Source organism: Mytilus trossulus, chromosome 14, assembly GCF_036588685.1.
Source record: "Mytilus trossulus isolate FHL-02 chromosome 14, PNRI_Mtr1.1.1.hap1, whole genome shotgun sequence".
In the NCBI taxonomy this organism is placed as follows: domain Eukaryota; kingdom Metazoa; phylum Mollusca; class Bivalvia; order Mytilida; family Mytilidae; genus Mytilus; species Mytilus trossulus.
Window position 1 is genome coordinate 3,379,371 of NC_086386.1, and position 18,557 is coordinate 3,397,927.

The 18,557-nt window shown below is 29.7% G+C and overlaps 3 protein-coding genes across 3 annotated transcripts; all 3 read left to right on the forward strand.

Moving 5' to 3' along the window:
* Positions 1 to 1,592: 1,592 nt before the first annotated feature.
* LOC134696804 (uncharacterized) lies at positions 1,593 to 7,612 on the forward strand. The gene is made up of 7 exons (XM_063558758.1): positions 1,593 to 1,684; positions 2,074 to 2,429; positions 2,693 to 2,726; positions 3,993 to 4,098; positions 4,848 to 4,983; positions 5,405 to 5,580; positions 6,763 to 7,612. The coding sequence occupies exons 4-7, from the start codon at positions 3,998 to 4,000 to the stop codon at positions 7,610 to 7,612; spliced, it is 1,263 nt and encodes a 420-aa protein (XP_063414828.1). The 5' UTR covers positions 1,593 to 1,684; positions 2,074 to 2,429; positions 2,693 to 2,726; positions 3,993 to 3,997.
* A 2,456-nt stretch (positions 7,613 to 10,068) lies between these two features.
* On the forward strand, positions 10,069 to 12,090 carry LOC134696805 (uncharacterized). Its single transcript, XM_063558760.1, has 4 exons — positions 10,069 to 10,194; positions 11,178 to 11,243; positions 11,570 to 11,700; positions 12,058 to 12,090. The coding sequence occupies exons 1-4, from the start codon at positions 10,119 to 10,121 to the stop codon at positions 12,088 to 12,090; spliced, it is 306 nt and encodes a 101-aa protein (XP_063414830.1). The 5' UTR covers positions 10,069 to 10,118.
* Positions 12,091 to 12,244: 154 nt separating this feature from the next.
* LOC134695632 (uncharacterized) lies at positions 12,245 to 18,322 on the forward strand. The gene is made up of 9 exons (XM_063556946.1): positions 12,245 to 12,373; positions 12,696 to 12,764; positions 13,197 to 13,285; positions 13,665 to 13,782; positions 14,231 to 14,333; positions 15,006 to 15,061; positions 15,582 to 15,695; positions 17,169 to 17,241; positions 18,053 to 18,322. The coding sequence occupies exons 1-9, from the start codon at positions 12,320 to 12,322 to the stop codon at positions 18,175 to 18,177; spliced, it is 801 nt and encodes a 266-aa protein (XP_063413016.1). The 5' UTR covers positions 12,245 to 12,319; the 3' UTR covers positions 18,178 to 18,322.
* The last annotated feature ends 235 nt before the right edge of the window (positions 18,323 to 18,557 follow it).

Consider the following 18,557-nt stretch of genomic DNA (forward strand, 5'->3'; position numbering starts at 1 on the left):
ATAAAGTCATTGTTAATTTAGAAATTAGTGTGTTCATTTATTAATATGAAACTTAAAAAAATGTGAAATATAATTAAAGCAATTACCAAAAAAAATATTACAGCTGAAATGATCACTGCAGATTTTAATAACTACGAATTTTGCAATAATTTACAATTAATTTGTGTGAGTTCTTTAATTTCTTTCCTACGATCTGATTTCTTCGGTCATTCTTTTTTTGTCATACGTAGGTTCAGATGTGCAGTTTCATATTTTATTAAACATGTTAAATATTTCATTCTTATAAATGTGAAGAAAAAGATATAGTTCCTCACATTTTTTTATTTAATTATCCAATTGTCAATGAATAAATAAAGAGAGTAACTTATCAAAGAATTCAAATATTGAAAACGTATTCAATAAGTGACCAAAGAACACAATGATTCTTGTATACACCAGGGACAGTCTACAATGTATACTAGTGGGACTAGTCACTTATAACCATGTCTATACAAATTTGCAGACAGAACTGTGCTGTTGCTGATGTCACTTGACTTCATAGCAATTTTTTTATATTTACGAATTTTTCTTCATAACTGTACGTTCAAGTTAAACGAAAAAACATTTTTATCAAAATTTATACATTTTGTCATTGCAAAATGCTGTTTTTGAAAACATTCCTCAGATAGTTTTATAAAATATAAGATCTTTTGAACTTTGAGGTATTTTGTTAGTGAATTACAAGTAGTGGCCATCTTGTTCGATATGTAAACCCTTCTACACGACTGGAGTGTTCTTCAAAACGATACGTCTCAATCTTATATTTTTTGTCATGGTAAATTGATATTAATCAGATTTTATATTAACAAATATGTACTGTGAAATAAGCAAATAGCTAGTAGGTTCCTATATCAGAGATACGAAACCAAGTGTTTTGTTCAGTGGTATCGAAAGAAATGAGTCCCGTTAGTATAGAAAGTCCCTGAATACACATAAAATCAATAGGTTGTAATGTTGCTCATTGAATGTTTTCAATATATGTGAATTCTTCCATTACTTATTGATCAAAGTGGTCAAGTGACCCCTTAAGGAACTAATGTTCTTTAAATTAATTTTTTAACAATGTTTATAAATTTTTAACAATTTTTACAAAATATTTCCCACTGTCACTTCTGGGCCAATTTCATTATAGATAGAGATAATTGTAAGCAGCAAGATTGTAAAGTAAGATCCACAAACACATCACCAACACCAAAACATAATTCTGTCATGAATTTATCTGTGTCCTTTGTTAAATATGCACAAAGACTGAGATGATCCACACAGGCTCTTTAGAGCCTCTAGTTCTTATCATTTTTTTTTCTTCATTTTTTCCCCTATAAACATGATAAATCATTCCAATATTTTCTATAATATATCATCTGAATATTGTCGATGATATGGTTCAAGAATGAAGTCTTTTGCAAAAGGGGGATACCATTTATAAAAAACACAAAACATTTTTTTGGATTGTTTAATGGTATGATGTTGTCATCATCTGCGTTGTTGTTGTCAGACAACCAGATCCTAATAGAGTTTAAAAAGTAAGAAATTTGTATTTATGATTTTTTTTCAGGTTTTCAAAGAATGATCAACAGAATTTACAATGTCTGGTGAGGAAATGGGAGGCTGAATATACATTGGATACTTTTTTTTTAAGACTGGGGTGAGAATTATTAGTTACCTTATGAATATAAGAAATAGGAAAGATTATCAATGCGTTTTTGATGCTTTCTGTCTTTTTACTTTGTTTATAGGAGATTGAAGTTTATGATATTGTAAGTTTTGTTGGGAAGATATCCAAAAATATTTGAGGACACATCCTTTATGTTTGATAGATTTCCTTTATGCTATTAGAATTCCAGTATACAGTAACATATCTTGGTTACCTTAATCCATTTCTCAAATTAATAGATATAGGAGGGTCTCTAAAGTTCTTCCTTTGACAATAAGTATGCTCTTTGTGAAAAAAAATTAGTGTTAGCTTGATGTAAATGAGAGACTGCAATGCCAAGTGGTGTTTCTTATTCTTTCTTTTTCTCTTACAATATGCAGATCAGATGGTAAACAAAAAGAAAAAAGTAATGATGATGTTGAGGAAGTTCCCCAGTTTCTTTTTGTTCATCAATCGGAAACACAGAAGAGGCTTCTAAATATTTATGGCCAGGAGATTTGCTTGTTGGATGCAACATATAAAACATCGAGATATGACCTTCCTCTGTTCTTGGTTTGCGTCAATACAAATGTTGGATATAGTGTTGTAGCGTCTTTTATAGTTGCTAATGAGAATCGCTACACCATTCAAGAGGCACTCATTAAATTGAGAGATTGGAATCCCATGTGGAAGCCCAAATATTTCATGTGTGATTTTGATTTGAGAGAAATTTGGGCGCTTGAACAAACATTTGAAGGTAAACTCAGGAAAAATTCATGAAACATTGTAACTGAATTATCAATTTCATGTTTTACAAATTACCTTCGATATCACTACTAACATATATTTACTTTAATAAAAAAAAAGATTTTTTTTGCAAAATCAGCATAACTATTCAGAATAAGTGGATTTTATGCAAATTGAAAATATTATACAAACTATTGATCATTTCCTGAATTTATGATTAACTTTAATTTTTGAATATCAATGCATTGCTTAAATTTTTAATTTTGTTTCTAGATTATATCCTCTACTTGTTGGTACGTATGATTTGGTAAGTGGGTGGTTGTGCTTTTTAATTGTTGTACTGGCATTTATATCACTATATATTCACATACGTACATACATACATCCTGAACATACATTGTACAAGCTTTTTTTAATCACACAAGCTTTTGTTTATATCACCTGCTTATTATTTTTCTTTAGATTTATGCTCTTTTCTTTATATCATGAAGAGCACATTTTCATGTCAATACTTCATAATATGGCTGAAAGTTATTATAATGTTGTATACATATACATTGAAGGTAAACTTATAGTTTGGATAAAGAATTAGGATAGTGTTATTTTCCCTGATTAATTTATTATTAGTTTTACCATTGTTTCAGTTCTTAAAATTTTTTAAATATTATAATCAAAAATTCAATTTCCCTTATTGTTTTCCTTAAGAGTATAAATTTCATACATTTTAATACTTATGATTTTCAGTTCCAGTTATCATAAAATGGACACATTATGGAAATCTTTCAGCTTTAATATTGTCATCTTTATACTTTTCTGATTGGTGGCTTAGTGTTTCAATATATATGTTATATATATATATATAAAGTCAGGGGCAGATCCAGCCAATTTCAAAAAAGGAGTAAAGAGGGATTTCAACTTTATACTCCCATTCAAATGCATTTATTATCCTAAAAAAAGGGGTGTCCTACACCAGGACCCTTTGGATCTGCCACTGATATAGTGTACAGTGTTACATTCAGTGTTCTTATTTTAATTGATATTTTAGAGAAATAATTTAGTATAATTACTACTTTATTTCTAATAATTTGATGAACTAACTATCAGAAAGAGAAAACCTGCATTGTTTTTGAAAGTTTATAAATCACATTGTAAAAGTAAAAACTTTTTATATTCTGGCATATATGGTTTTTAAAAACACTTATATGAAAATAAAATACAAAATAGATAATTTTACTGCAATTATATGGTTGGTCTACCTTGTTGCATCTTACTTTAAATTCCTTATTACAATTATTAGCTGATATTTCAAAAGAATTTTATTCCTTTTAAATAAATTTTTTTTTTACACGACATAAAACCATATAGTTAACTCCTTACATTGATTTTATAAAAGTGAATTTATTGTTTATGTCAGTTGCAAATTACAGTATGAATGCATGTTACTTAGTTATCAAGTGTTTAGATGTGTTGATTTATGTAAAAGATTCTTTTGAAGTGTGCCATTGAGCACCTAAATACATAGCCTAATAATATTTTAACTTTGTAATTGAATAGAACAATTTGTATGTTTTAGGTTTAATGGTGTATCTTTGTGACTTCCATAGGGAACAAGCCTGGCACAGATGGCTAAGAGAAATTAAGCATGATTGCATTGATGAGAAAGATGAAATTAAAAAAATGTAATGCTTATTTATAAAGTTAAAAAGATATATTTATTGTCACATGTACTTCTGAACTCATAAAAAAATACTAAATTATATAATGTAGTTGATGCTACATGATGGTTAAAATTCAATGTTACTTATTGCATTTTACCAGCAACATACAAACGTTAAGATGTTTAATTATATTTCCAACAATCAATACAGCTCTTCTATAAAAGCATGCAAAACAAAACTTTGGTCGGCTTGCTTACTATGTTTGCTTGGATGGTTGCAAACAATAGGTAGGTGGAGTTTCAATATATACTGGGATTTGATTGGACATAAATTGAAGTTAATGTTTATTGTCCAATCAAATGCCAGTATATAGTAAACAAACTACCTACCTGTTGTTTACAAACATCCAAACTATCACAGCAAGCAAGTTGATCAATGGTTTGCTTTGCATGCTTTTATAGATGAACTGTAAGTATTTAGTTTGCATACAGCACATGACTATGAGTAACAGTTTTCAATCCATGACAATTCTTTTAGAGTGCATAAATGGAAAATGACCATGTTTAAACGAAAGTAGGCTCCCTGAAAATATAGCCCTCAATTAGGAAACATTTATTGATTTTGTCATACAGTCAGTTGTGAATAAATTCTGGAATGCACCAGTAAGACAAAAATTTCAAAGTTATCAAAATGTGACATATCCGTTTGTTAGTTACATGAATTAGTTACATATTTTTTCAAATGATTTGATTGAATAATTTTACTTTCAGGTTAAGAGAAATAGCTGATGCTGATTCTGCAGAGTCATATGCAAATGCTTTGCAACAATTAAGAAGCAGTGATATTTTCAAGGCAAAGGTCTCCTTGAGAAATTGGCTCGAAAACAAATGGCTCCTGAACTGCAAGGTTTGTTAATTTAAAATTTAAATTTTGACACCAATTACCACCAGCTTAATTTTTTTGAATAGTACAGGTATATAAAAGGGATAGTAGCTACAATTTTGACAAAATTATAACCAAGTTTTATAGCTGTTATAATCAAAGATATGTACTTAAAATATAAAATAAGATTGTTGTAATGTTAACATGAACTACAGATGTGGTAATACTTCATTATAAATATTGTGTTGTGTGTCTAGTCTTCTCATTGATTATGCATCTGTGGTGGAGAGTTGTCTCATTGTCAATCATACCACATCTTCTTATTTTTATATTATCAACAGTTGAACAGTTCAAATAACTTGCAACATTATCACACATTTTATACAATTGAAAAGTTGTTTATTACACAATGTTATTAGGTGTCTGTTTATTATAAATTTTTCAGAGATGGTCAAAACTTTTCAGAAATTCACTCTTTAACATCAGAGTGAATACAACCAATGGCCTTGAAAGACAACACAAAGAACTCAAGGAAAACTACTTGACAGAGTATATAGATAAATCTCTGTCAAGTATGGTGACATCATTGGTAACCAAATACTTACCAGATAGTTATGAGAGGTATTTTTTACTCTGATAAGAAATTAATTTATTGTTTGAGACCATTTGCAGCCACTTTAAATCCCCAAAATGATTACTCTCATTATTTATTAGTAGTTAGGGAATACGTACTTAATGCAATTATTGACTGCATATATTTGTTTAAAACAATGTTAATTTTTGGTCAGTTTTATTTTGTTGGTATATTGTATTATGAATATCTCTTTTGTAATCTAATAATGTTTTAAAAAGGTTGATTGAAGCACATTTTAAGAATGAAGTGTTCTATCCTTCTGACATTATGTGTGTGTTTCTGTCAATGCTTTTACACCAATAAAATTACAAAAGAAAGCTTTCAATTCTTAGTTAAATCAAAGTTAGAGAAGCTGATTACACCAATACCATGAATACAGTAAATATTAATGCACATGAACAGTTCCTGTTATTCAAATTGTTGATTTTTATTCAGAGACCATGTTTGCCCATTCCTTAAGTTGTTTTGATTGTATCTCAAAGTAATACTTTTAATGCCCCACCTACGATAGTAGATGGGGCATTATGTTTTCTGGTCTGTGCGTCCGTTCGTATGTTCGTTTGTCTGTCCATCCGTTCGTTCGTCCGTCTGTCCCGCTTCAGGTTAAAGTTTTTGGTCAAGGTAGTTTTAGATGAAGTTAAAGTCCAATCAACTTGAAACTTAGTAAACATGTTCCCCATGATATGATCTTTCTAATTTGAAGGCCAAATTAAACTTTTGACCCCAATTTCACGGTCCACCTAACATAGAAAATGAAAGTGCATGTTTCAGGTTATAGTTTTTGGTCAAGTTAGTTTTTGATGAAGTTGAAATCCAATCAACTTGAAACTTAGTACACATGTTCCCTATGATATTATCTTTCTAATTTGAATGCCTAATTATATTTTTTATCCAATTTCACAGTCCATTGAACATGGAAAATGATAGTGCGAGTGGGGCATCCATGTACTTTGGACACATTCTTGTTTTACTGTATTTCAAATTAATACTTTTTACACAATTTTAATTAAATCAAATAGATTGGATGAAACTCACAAGTCAAAAGTTCAAATATTTTTTAATTTTGTTAATTCACTTTTTTCGTTTTATTTGAAAACTAATGTTATAAAATGTCATTCTATCTTATTTACCAAATCCCATTCATCATTAAGGATGGTTCTATTTTCCAGGTATAAAGAATACAACATTCAGTCCTTGGATAACTATAGAAAGTATTCTAATGATGTTCCAGAGTTTTTAAGAAGCCGTCCAAGAAAATTTGTTGACCATTGTTTAGCCAGAATTCCACCTGCGGCTACACTGATCCCCATTGAAAATATGGAAGAAGTTAACCATGATCTGCTGGTTAGAAGTGTTGAGTCTGACAATTTATACCAAGTTAGACTCAATGATGATTTACCAAAATGTTCATGTCCAGATTGGAGAAAACATCACTGGCCATGTAAGCATATGCTGGCAGTCATGATGAACATGCCAAACAAAGATTGGAATACACTGCCAGAGTACTACAAAGCAACCCCTCATTTCAACATTGATTTTGGACTTCTGGAAACAAATAGAACAGAAACACTGATTGTTAACAATGCAAGCAGCTCAATGAAAGATGAATGCCAACAAGATTCAACTGCTTGCAGAGATAACACAGTAGAAAATTCCTCTTCCAAAGCTCGAAACTTATGTTTAGACAACATTAAACAAATTACATCTAATTTATTTTGTATTAATAACAGCCAATACCTAGAGGAGTTAAATAATAGACTGGCAGTGTTGGTAAAGGAAACGGAAATGGAAGCACCTCATCAAAATGGTCTACGATTAAATTTGCCTGCTACCAAAAAGAAGACCATAAGTAGAAAGCAGAAAAACAACCTTCAGCAAAAAAAAAGTAAGTTCCCCGTACAATTTTTTTGGGATAAAATTATGATTAAATTGTTGATTTTAATGATCACCTATCTAAAATGTCAAGAACAGTTTGTATTAAAAAGATCTGCTAGGAAAAAAGCAATTAAAAAGCAGTAAGGAACAGGTGTAATAAGTTTTTATACGACCGCAAATTTTGAAAAAATTTTCGTCGTATATTGCTATCACGTTGGCGTCGTCGTCGTCGTCGTCGTCGTCGTCGTCGTCGTCGTCGTCGTCGTCGTCGTCCGAATACTTTTAGTTTTCGCACTCTAACTTTAGTAAAAGTGAATAGAAATCTCTGAAATTTTAACACAAGGTTTATGACCATAAAAGGAAGGCTGGTATTGATTTTGGGAGTTTTGGTCCCAACATTTTAGGAATTAGGGGCCAAAAAGGGCCCAAATAAGCATTTTCTTGGTTTTCGCACTATAACTTTAGTTTAAGTTAATAGAAATCTATGAAATTTTGACACAAGGTTTATGACCACAAAAGAAAGGTTGGGATTGATTTTGGGAGTTTTGGTTTCAACAGTTTAGGAATTAGGGGCCAAAAAAGGGCCCAAATAAGCATTATTCTTGGTTTTCGCACAATAACTTTAGTTAAAGTGAATAGAAATCAATGAAATTTAAACACAATGTTTATGACCACAAAAGGAAGGTTGGTATTGATTTTGGGAGTTTCGGTCCCAACAGTTTAGGAATTAGGGGCCAAAAAGGGACCCAAATAAGCATTTTTCGTGGTTTTCGCACCATAGCGTTAGTATAAGTAAATAGAAATCTATGAAATTTAAACATAAGGTTTATGACTATAAAAGGAAGGTTGGTATTGATTTTGGGAGTTTTGGTCCCAACAGTTAAGGAAAAAGGGGCCCAAAGGGTCCAAAATTAAACTTTGTTTGATTTCATCAAAATTGAATAATTGGGGTTCTTTAATATGCCGAATCTAACTGTGTTTGTAGATTCTTAATTTTTGGTACCGTTTTCAAATTGGTCTACATTAAGGTCCAAAGGGTCCAAAATTAAACTTAGTTTGATTTTAACAAAAATTGAAACCTTGGGGTTCTTTGATATGCTGAATCTAAAAATGTACTTAGATTTTTGATTATTGGCCCAGTTTTCAAGTTGGCCCAAATCGAGGTCCAAAATTAAACATTGTTTGATTTCATCAAAAATTGAATAATTGGGGTTCTTTGATATGCCAAATCTAACTGTGTATGTAGATTCTTAATTTTTGGCCCAGTTTTAAAATTGGTCTAAATTAAAGTGCAAAGGGTCCAAAATTAAACTAAGTTTGATTTTAACAAAAATTAAATTCTTGGGCCTCTTTGATATGCTGAATCTAAACATGTACTTAGATTTTTGATTATGGGCCCAGTTTTCAAGTTGGTCCAAATCAGGATCTAAAATTATTATATTAAGTATTGTGCAATAGCAAGTCTTTTCAATTGCACAGTATTGTGCAATGGCAAGAAATATCTAATTTCACAATATTGTGAAATAGCAAATTTTTTTTTAATTAAGAGTTATCTTTCTTTGTCCAGTATAGTAAGCAAGAAATATCTGCAAGAATTTTTTTTAATTGGAGTTATCTTTCTTTGTCCGGAATCAACTTAAATCTTTGTTATATACAATATACAATGTATATTCACTATTTACTACCAACTGGTAAATTTAAATAATCTTTACCATTCAGTGATAACAAGCAGTTTTTTTACATCTTAATATTTTATGATGTATTTAAATGAGTAGTAGTTGTTGCAAACTCCATTAGAATATTTTAATTGATATTAGTTTTGGAATAAGGGAAAGGGGGATGTGAATAAATAATTGGGTTCAATTTTTCTCATTTGAAATTTCATAAATAAAAAGAAAATTTCTTCAAACATTTTTTTGAGAGGATTAATATTCAACAGCATAGTGAATTGCTCTAAGAGAAAACAAAAATTTTAAGTTCATTTGAATACATTCATTCTGTGTCAGAAACCTATGCTGTGTCAACTATTTAATCACAATCCAAATTTAGAGTGGAATCCAGCTTGAATGTTGTGTCCATACTTGCCCCAACCGTTCAGGGTTCAACCTCTGCGGTCGTATAAAGCTACGCCCTGCGGAGCATCTGGTTTAAAGTTGATGCTGCTTCACCTTGACCAAAACTTTGACCTAATACAGGATAAATGAACATGATTAATAGATGGACACACAGACCGGCAAACATAATGTCCTGGTACTTTCTATAGTATTGAGGGCATAAATATAAACACTTCAAATTAAAGTGTGTAAAAGTGCTTCTTACACTAAAATTATTTCATGTATAAAGAAATTTGAGATTAAATGTGTTTTAGCATAGATGTTCATGTTCATAAGTATCTATGGTTTGTTTAGTTTTAATTGTGTGCTACCTTGACTGTTTGGAAGTTATGGCTTTTGAAAGATTGGAAAATGGCAAGACACAATTTAATGTAATAAAAATCTGGTTAACCGTCTTTAAGACAGCCTTTTGATTAATTTGAGTAATGTAGAACAGTTGAAGCAATATTAAATGCTTATTAACTTTAATTCAAATTGCAGGCAATTTCACAAGACGTCTTACCAAGAGATCTGCAAGCATAAAAAAAGTGCCATTTATGCGAAGACCACATTGGAGAAAGTACGCAAAGACACTATCACCGGTTAAAATGAGTTCAAATGTATATTCTGCAGGTAATAGTTATACATTGTTTGAATTTAGTTACCCTTTTATAATTGTACAAAGAATTAAGGGAGACAAATCTTACATTTATCAATTATTGTGTAAAAATATGAGAATCATTGTAGAGTGTTTGATCTTATATTGTAAATGATCTTTTCTCGATCATTCATTGAGGATTGTTGTGTTACCTTCCTTTTCTTATCTTATAATTCTTTTAGCATATATTCTCAAAAAAATGGTAATATAAAAACTTACATGATATATGTAATCAGATAGATCAACATTTATGTCCCCTACTAAAAAATATGAGAATAGCCTATGCACATTAATTTCATTCTATAAGGTTTTTTTTAATGAATTTCTAATGGAAATCATATATTCCTACATTCATATAAGTGTACTACAATACATATATAATTTTGATAAAGCTTGAGTCTTTCTGAACTTTTTAATTGATTACACTGACTTGACTGTTAGTTATTACTGCTCTATGACTATTGCAACTCATTTACAATTCTAAGCAAATTGCAATTTGTTATATAAAACCATAAGTTGCAATCGGTGGAGAGCAACACTAACAGTCAAGTTACAGTAAAATGTAACTATTGAGAGTGGAGAAATACGGTACTGAAAATTATAAAAAAAAAATTGATGTTTTTATTATTGCAAAAAATGCAACAGGGTTATAAACTGCAATAATTAAAAAACTTCCAATTTGAAATCTTTTATATGAATCAAAAAGGATTTTTCAGGATATCACAAAAAATAATATCTCATTTTAGTCTAAAAGGACATTGAATAATTTCTGAATTTACAAATCATTTGCCAAGGACAGACATTTCAAGAGTTAAAAGAAAGATTTATTAACAAGCAGTTGGGAAATGTAAAACAGCACATACTTCTATTATTTGATATATGGTTCAAGGAACAAACCTGCTAATGCATAAAAGAATTTAACAGAAAATGAATACTACAGCTGCCATTGAATTTTTAGGGCTAGGCAATGAAGAGTCAAAGGATTCAATGACAATCAGCCTCACAGAAATAGATAGAAGAAATGGTAAGTATGAATTTTTAAATTGTTCTAACAATAATTTATATTTTCCAAAACAAATAAATGATGGTGTAGGCACAGTAATGCATTTTGAAATTTTTCACACGATTAAATTATAGTGCTAGATGTTTTTGATTCTTACAATCTATCAATGTTAGTTGACAATATACTTCTTTGAAAATAATTCATAAATTTATAAGCCATAGATTTGTTGGAAATTTACACATGGCCTGCCTGGGTTATGATATTGTAATTTTTGAGATCTGTGTCTGTGAAGTATTAATGAAATTGGAATTCAACTTTATCATTTGTATACTTTTGTATAATTTCAGCAACTGACTTGTTGAGAAAAATTCAGTCAATTGGAAATGCATCCCATTATATTCTGGCCAAGGTTTATGGGGTAAATGTAACAGACATTGATATCGCATCACTTTTTGGGAATCGTTGGTTAACTGATCAGGTAAGTTTTAAAATATTCAAATATTCCAGATTAATTCTAATATTTTATATATTACATTTTTGAGTTGAAACCTATCAAGATCATGATTTTTTTTTACTTTGGTGGACATTGAAAATTGAAAATGGCCATGGAGGCCCTAATTTTCATAGAAACTATAGATTTTTTTGATTTTTTTTAAATTTTTAATTTCAATGGATGTGGTTTAATGCAAACTTTCTTTGTAGGATTGATCATTAGTAGGTGCCTTCAAAAGATCTAAAAGGGTAAAATTGATGGATATTTTAATGACTTTTTTTAACAACATTTTGTATTGAAGATACATACTAGTTTTAATGTATATACTATATTCACTTCAAGGTGTGGAAGAATGTTATGACTTTGATGGTGTAATACTATACTAATACCTGCATTAAAGTGGTAACAATTGAAAACTGTATATTCTTTAAGAATTATAAATACTATAATCCTAAACTAAGGTTCTAACAGTAATTTAAGTGCTGATATATTTAAATTTTAAAAACATCACATTTTTATTAAGGTTATTGATGCCTACTTGGCTGTACTTTGTCAAGCACAACAAGACAATGGAAGAAATATCTTGCATATAACTGCTGCAGTAATGACCAACATATGCAAAGGAGATTCAATTGGAAATCAGAATCTATTCCAAATGGTAAAAGTCTATTGATTTAATGAACATTCAGTTAAAATCAATGCTGATACACTATCATAACATACCAGGGCTAATAATATACAGCATATTACATTTATTACAGTCAAAGGATTTTGAGAAAAATTTGAATTGATGATTTTACATGCTAAACATACATGATATACTAGTTAAAAACATGCATTGTTTTAATTCTGTCTTCTTTTTTTAATGATTAACAACCAAAATAATAGCAAGGAACAAAGAGACTTAAAACTTAAAATCTATATAGAAAAAACAACAAACCATTATCTACATGTAAGATTTTTTTTTTATATATTTTTAGAAAATCTTAACAGATTATGAGATGATATGTGGAGTGTATAATCAAGCAGGGAATCACTGGGACCTAGTGGTAGTTGACATTTAATAACATGCATGTCAGCTTCTTGTGATTTTGATTTCTGATTTTTTACATGATGTACCCTCATTTCTTTTTTTACTGCCTTTTAAGATGATATTAGGAATAGCATGTAGCAGTCATCACTGGAAATCTAAGTTTTTTTTTATACCCCTCCCCCTTTAAAAAGGGGGTATACTGTTATAACTCTGTTGTCTATTTGTCAGTCTGTCATTCCCAAATTTTGATCACATTTTTCTCAGGAACTATAATACAAGGATATCTGAAATTTGGATTCAGGGTCTATAAAAGTCAGCCATATCGTGTGTTGTTTTTTAGATTTATCACTCAACTACTTCCTGTTAACCAAAATATTTCGACGGGTGTATCATCAGTGAGCAGTAGCTCACAGTTCTACTTGTATTTTTAAATTATTTTTTTTTTTAGATATTAACACCAACTGATGGACGAATACAGTTTTACAATCCAATGGGTTTCGAGGCACCAGTTGCGTATCAAGTTCAAAGAAACTGGAGGTACTTTATATTTTATGTATTGATTGTTGTATGGCTGTTTATTGGACTTATTATGTTTAACCATTGTCTCTCCATCTGTTTGACTGTCCATCCTCATCATGTGGGACTATTTCTGATATGACATTGAGGATTTATGTAACTTTATTCTTTAAAAAGCAAGGAGCTTATCATGGGATCCTGGCACAGCAGAATATTTTATAAGATCTGCAAATCTATGTATACAACATGAAAATAGTTATATATATAGTCAAATAAGTGAAAATTGCTAACGAAAATAATTCTATTATCAGTTTGAAAACAGCAGACAACATATAGTTTTCTTTTGAAGGTCAAATGACTTTTTTTATATGATTTGACAACATTTTTTCATTTCTTTCAGTGACTATTTGGCATATAGAACCCACTTATTTGCAGAAAAAACAATAGAATGGAAATTGTATGTTGAAAAACATGCTTTGCAGTTAGATGGTTACAATTGTGGTGTATATTGTTTAATGGTAATTAGTCTGTTATCTTTTTCCAATTGTTATGCTTATTTTAATTCATTCAAATGCTTTGGATACAACATCTTGATGTTTTTAATGAATTAAAATTGTATCAATGTATAAGACCAAAAGACACAGAAATAAATAGGTCACCATACAGCCTTCAAGAATGATCAAAGACCATTCAGCATAGTCGGCTACAAAAGGCCCCTAAATGACAAATGTAAAACAATTCAAGAAGAAAACTTACATCCTAATTAATGTACAAAAATATGAACCAAAAATAAATATGTAACACAGCAACAAATTACAACCACTTTGTACAGTTATTAATAAGGGATGATATGGAGATATTAATATATATGTAAATAATTATAAATGATGATATTCACATATTATTATTTTCATGGAAATATGTGAAATAAACACCATGAACTATAAGTTATGCCAAATATTGTAGTTTGCAGAGAGAATACTGTCAAAAAAAGAATTAACAGGCATTACACAAATAGAGGTCCAGGAAAAAAGGAAAGAAATTGCAGAGACCTTATTACTGTATGAAGGTAATTATATAGAAATTAAAATATCTTATGAAGAATTGACTTTCAGAGTATTTCTCTCCTTGTACAGTACTTTAAAAAAAAAATCCTTTGTATGTATGTTTTTGTATAATCTGATGGATATATTTGATAATTTTCACAAATTCAGATGCATTCATCCCTCATTTTTTTTCAAAGACCAACCTTAAAATTAGTATTTTATAATCCACAGTTATAGGGGAAGAGATAAAATCTTCTTTTACCATCTTATATATAATTTTTGTAAACATTGAACATTTTTATTTAGATTCTACAAATGTGTGACAGTCTTGAGATTTCAGAAAATATCAGTGTTTATCATCAATTTCTCAGCAAATTCTGTTTGGAAAATTAGATCTTTACAAATGTAAATTGTTTTTTGATTGAAACTTGTCCATCAAATGATCATTGTTATCAGCATATTTTCAAGTAAACTTCAATTATATTCTTTCCTTATTTCATAATTGAACCATCTGAGCACACTCAACCTCTCTTCAACAAAGAGTGTCACTCAAAACTCAAATGCAGTTGAACTGTTGCATTCAATTCAAATATATATCAACCATTTGGCTGATCTGAAATTAACAACTCTGACTGTTTTATTTTTATTTGTTTTTAATTTTGTAATAATTAAAACTTCCAAAAAATGTCTTGCAGTTTATATGAAAGATGCTTGTCCCTGCTGTGGATTTAATGTTCAAGAACAGCCTTGTGTAAGTAAAATCATATGGTATAGAATCAAGACATTCGTTTACAACAGACTACTGTAAATAAAGAAATTATTCCTGCATTTATTCTTCTGTTTTTTGAAGAATGAAAAAGAATGTGAGATGATTTTTTTTGTGATTTCATGTTAAATCTGTATTGAGATATATGTATTAGATATCAGAATGAGAGTCTTAATAATTGCAATAATCACATAGCATTAAAAAAGTTGTAATAATTTCTAAATTAACAGTATATACAAGGAAAAATTTTCATTGTTTGCCCCTGTTGTGGCGTAGGAAGCATTGAGTATGCTTTTATTAATTGAAATTATTTAATACTGTATATTCTGGCATTTGTTGAAGCCAGCACTCAGCTAAATGTTTTAAATCTATATTTGATTGTGTCTTACAATATCTATACCTGCTTATTATATGTAATGATTTTAACATACTGATGTCAACGTAATATAATTGTTTTATTTTCAATTTTGTGTATAATTTTTATATAAACAAATATTTTATGCAGATTGGTTGTTTAATTTGTGGTAGACACTTCCATAAACTTCCTTTCTGTGTTGGTGAGAGCCTTGCCAAGGAAGATGCTAATTTTTTCACTTGCAAGATGTGCGAAAACAATATCGTAAGTAAATGTCAATTTTGAAGTTCATATGATATAAAAATATGAAGATTTAGTATGAGTGATGGCTAATGAGACAACTCTCCATGCAAAAAGTTTACACATTTATAAAAACTTCTCCCCTGAAACTACTGGACCAAATTTAACCAAACTTGGATACAACCATCACTAGGGTATCTAGTTTAACAAAGAACATGTCCCCGCCTGCCAACCAACATGGCTTAAAATAGAACATAGGGATAAAATGCAGTTTTTGGCTTACATCTCTGACTTAAGCATTTGACAATCAGATGTTGGTTGCTGCGTCTGAATTAATAATTTTATGGAAATTTTGCAGTTTTTTTGTTATTATTTAATATTATTATTAATAGAGATAAACTGTAAACAGCAATAATTCTTCGGCAAATTAAGATCTACAAATAAGTCAGACATGACCATAACTTTCAGTTGACCCTTAAGGAGTTATTGCCTTTTATAGTCAATTTTTTTTTAAATATCACAAATTTTTGTAACCTTTTACAAAAATCTTCTCCTCTGAAACTACTGAGACAAATTCAACCAAACTTGATCATAATCATCATTAGGGTATATAGTTTAGAAAATGTGTCTGACAACCTTGCTTTCCAACCAACATGGCCGACATGGCTAAAAATAGAACAGGGGTAAAATGCAGTGTTTGGTTTATATCTCTGAAACTAAAGCATTTAGAGCCAATCTGACAGTGGACATAAATATTCATCATATTAGAATTTATCTACACTGAAATTTTCAGACATATACCCATTGTTGGGTTTCTGCCCCTGAGTTAGTTATTGTACGAAAATTTTGCAGTTTTTTGTTATTATCCTAGATATCATTATAGTATCTAATAATATCTAAAGATCTAATGCTCCAAATTATGTTTTTACCTTAATTTACATGATTTCCAAAGCATCAGTAAATACAGGTGAGCCACACAGGCTCTTGAGAGCCTCTTGTTTTAAATTAATAGGCACATGCCTCTCTGGTATCAAAGTGCAATTGGTATACCAAAATTTCTTTATATACATGAATTGTATACTAAGAACTTTATCCATTCTGGATTTGAAAAGCAGACCCTTTTAACCTTTTGTGAAGTATCAGTTGTTTGTCAAACATTCTTTTTTTTTTCAGATAACTTGTTATATATCAACATACTAAACTTCATAATTGTTTTATGCATTAATGTTTTATCTTCTGCAATTTAAATTTAATTGAAAATAGAAAAATAATTATCCTGTTCAAGAAAAAAATATAAATTATAAAATATATATTTTGTTTTCATTTATCTTAAAATTGTTATTTCAACCAGCAATTTTAATTTGTTGTAAGAAGTCAATAAAAAAAATCACAGAAAAGCTGAAAACACTCCTTAAAAAAGTGATATCATTATTAACCAGACATCAAATAAAAATAAAATTGAAATATTATTTAACCACATATTTTTTTTATATAAAGATTCCAGACACAATAGATTTAGGTGGAATATTGGAAGAAAAGCCTGTTAAAGATTCAATTAATCCAGATCAATGTAAGTAAAGCTTAACAAATCTACAAAACTTTTTCTGCTTCATTCATCCCTAGTTATTTTCATTTCATTGATAATTTGTTATACCCCCGCTTTAAAAAAGGGGGGTATACTGTTTTACCTCTGTCTGTCCTTCCGTCAGTCAGTCAGTCGGTCCGTCCCATGAATATTTTTGTCGCATTTTTCTCAGCAACTACCATACAAGGATTTCTGAAATTTGGTTTCAGGGTTTATCTAAGTCAGCTATATCGTGTGATGTGTTTCCAGATTGATCACTTAACAAATTCCTGTTTACCGAACACGTGTATGATTTTACACATGATAGCCAAGTTGAAAATTTTCGTCACATTTTTCTCAGGAACTACAATACAAGGATTTCTGAAATTTGGTTTCAGGATTTATATAAGTCAGCTATACCGTGTGATGGGTTTTCAGATTCAATACTTGACAACTTCCTGTTTACCGAACACTATTAAATATATTATCCACTTGCGGCGGGGGTATCATCAGTGAGCAGTAGCTCGCAGTTTCACTTTTTTATAAACTCCTTCATTTTAAAAGGCAGACATACAGCATTAAATGTATCATTTATGTCTTTATACAATGCTATATTTATGACTTATAAACTCTCCTTGACATTGTGAAAACAATTTGCAGGAATTCAAAAAACTTTAATATGTACTTTATATTTCCTGATAAGTTTTTATACTAGGCAAGTAACATAAGGAATTACCATTGTCTGTTTATAGATTTCTATTATATGTAGGTGTATTTAAGCCTATGTTCACCTGTATTTTTTATGTACATCTTACAGACTGTGAACCAAAACCAGAAATGAAGAAGACTTTTACCGGAACAACTGCCCTGTTTGTGAAAAACCTCATTGAATCTGTAAGACAAATAATATGGACTACTAGCATAAGTAACATTACTGTTTGATGGTCCATAAAATATTTTATATGATACTATTATAACACCTAAACCAATTGATTTCAACACCTGTCTTATTACTGCAAAGTTAAATGACTCAACCAAATGGTATGCAACTTATACACAATATGTATTACCACAAAACTTACATCAAGTTGGAATTTGGAAACTGTCATTTCACTAGTTGAGTACCTTTTAAATGCTGAATTTGTCATTTCTATATTGTCTTTCTTATAAATAAAAGATGTCTGCCATGACCAAATGTTATAGAACTTAAAAACTTAAAACATTGTTACAAAATAAACAGATCAAGCTTAAATTTGGGTTGCATAACTTTTATTAGTCATGTTCCTTTTAAAATGGATAAATGGAAAAATAACTGAATTTGT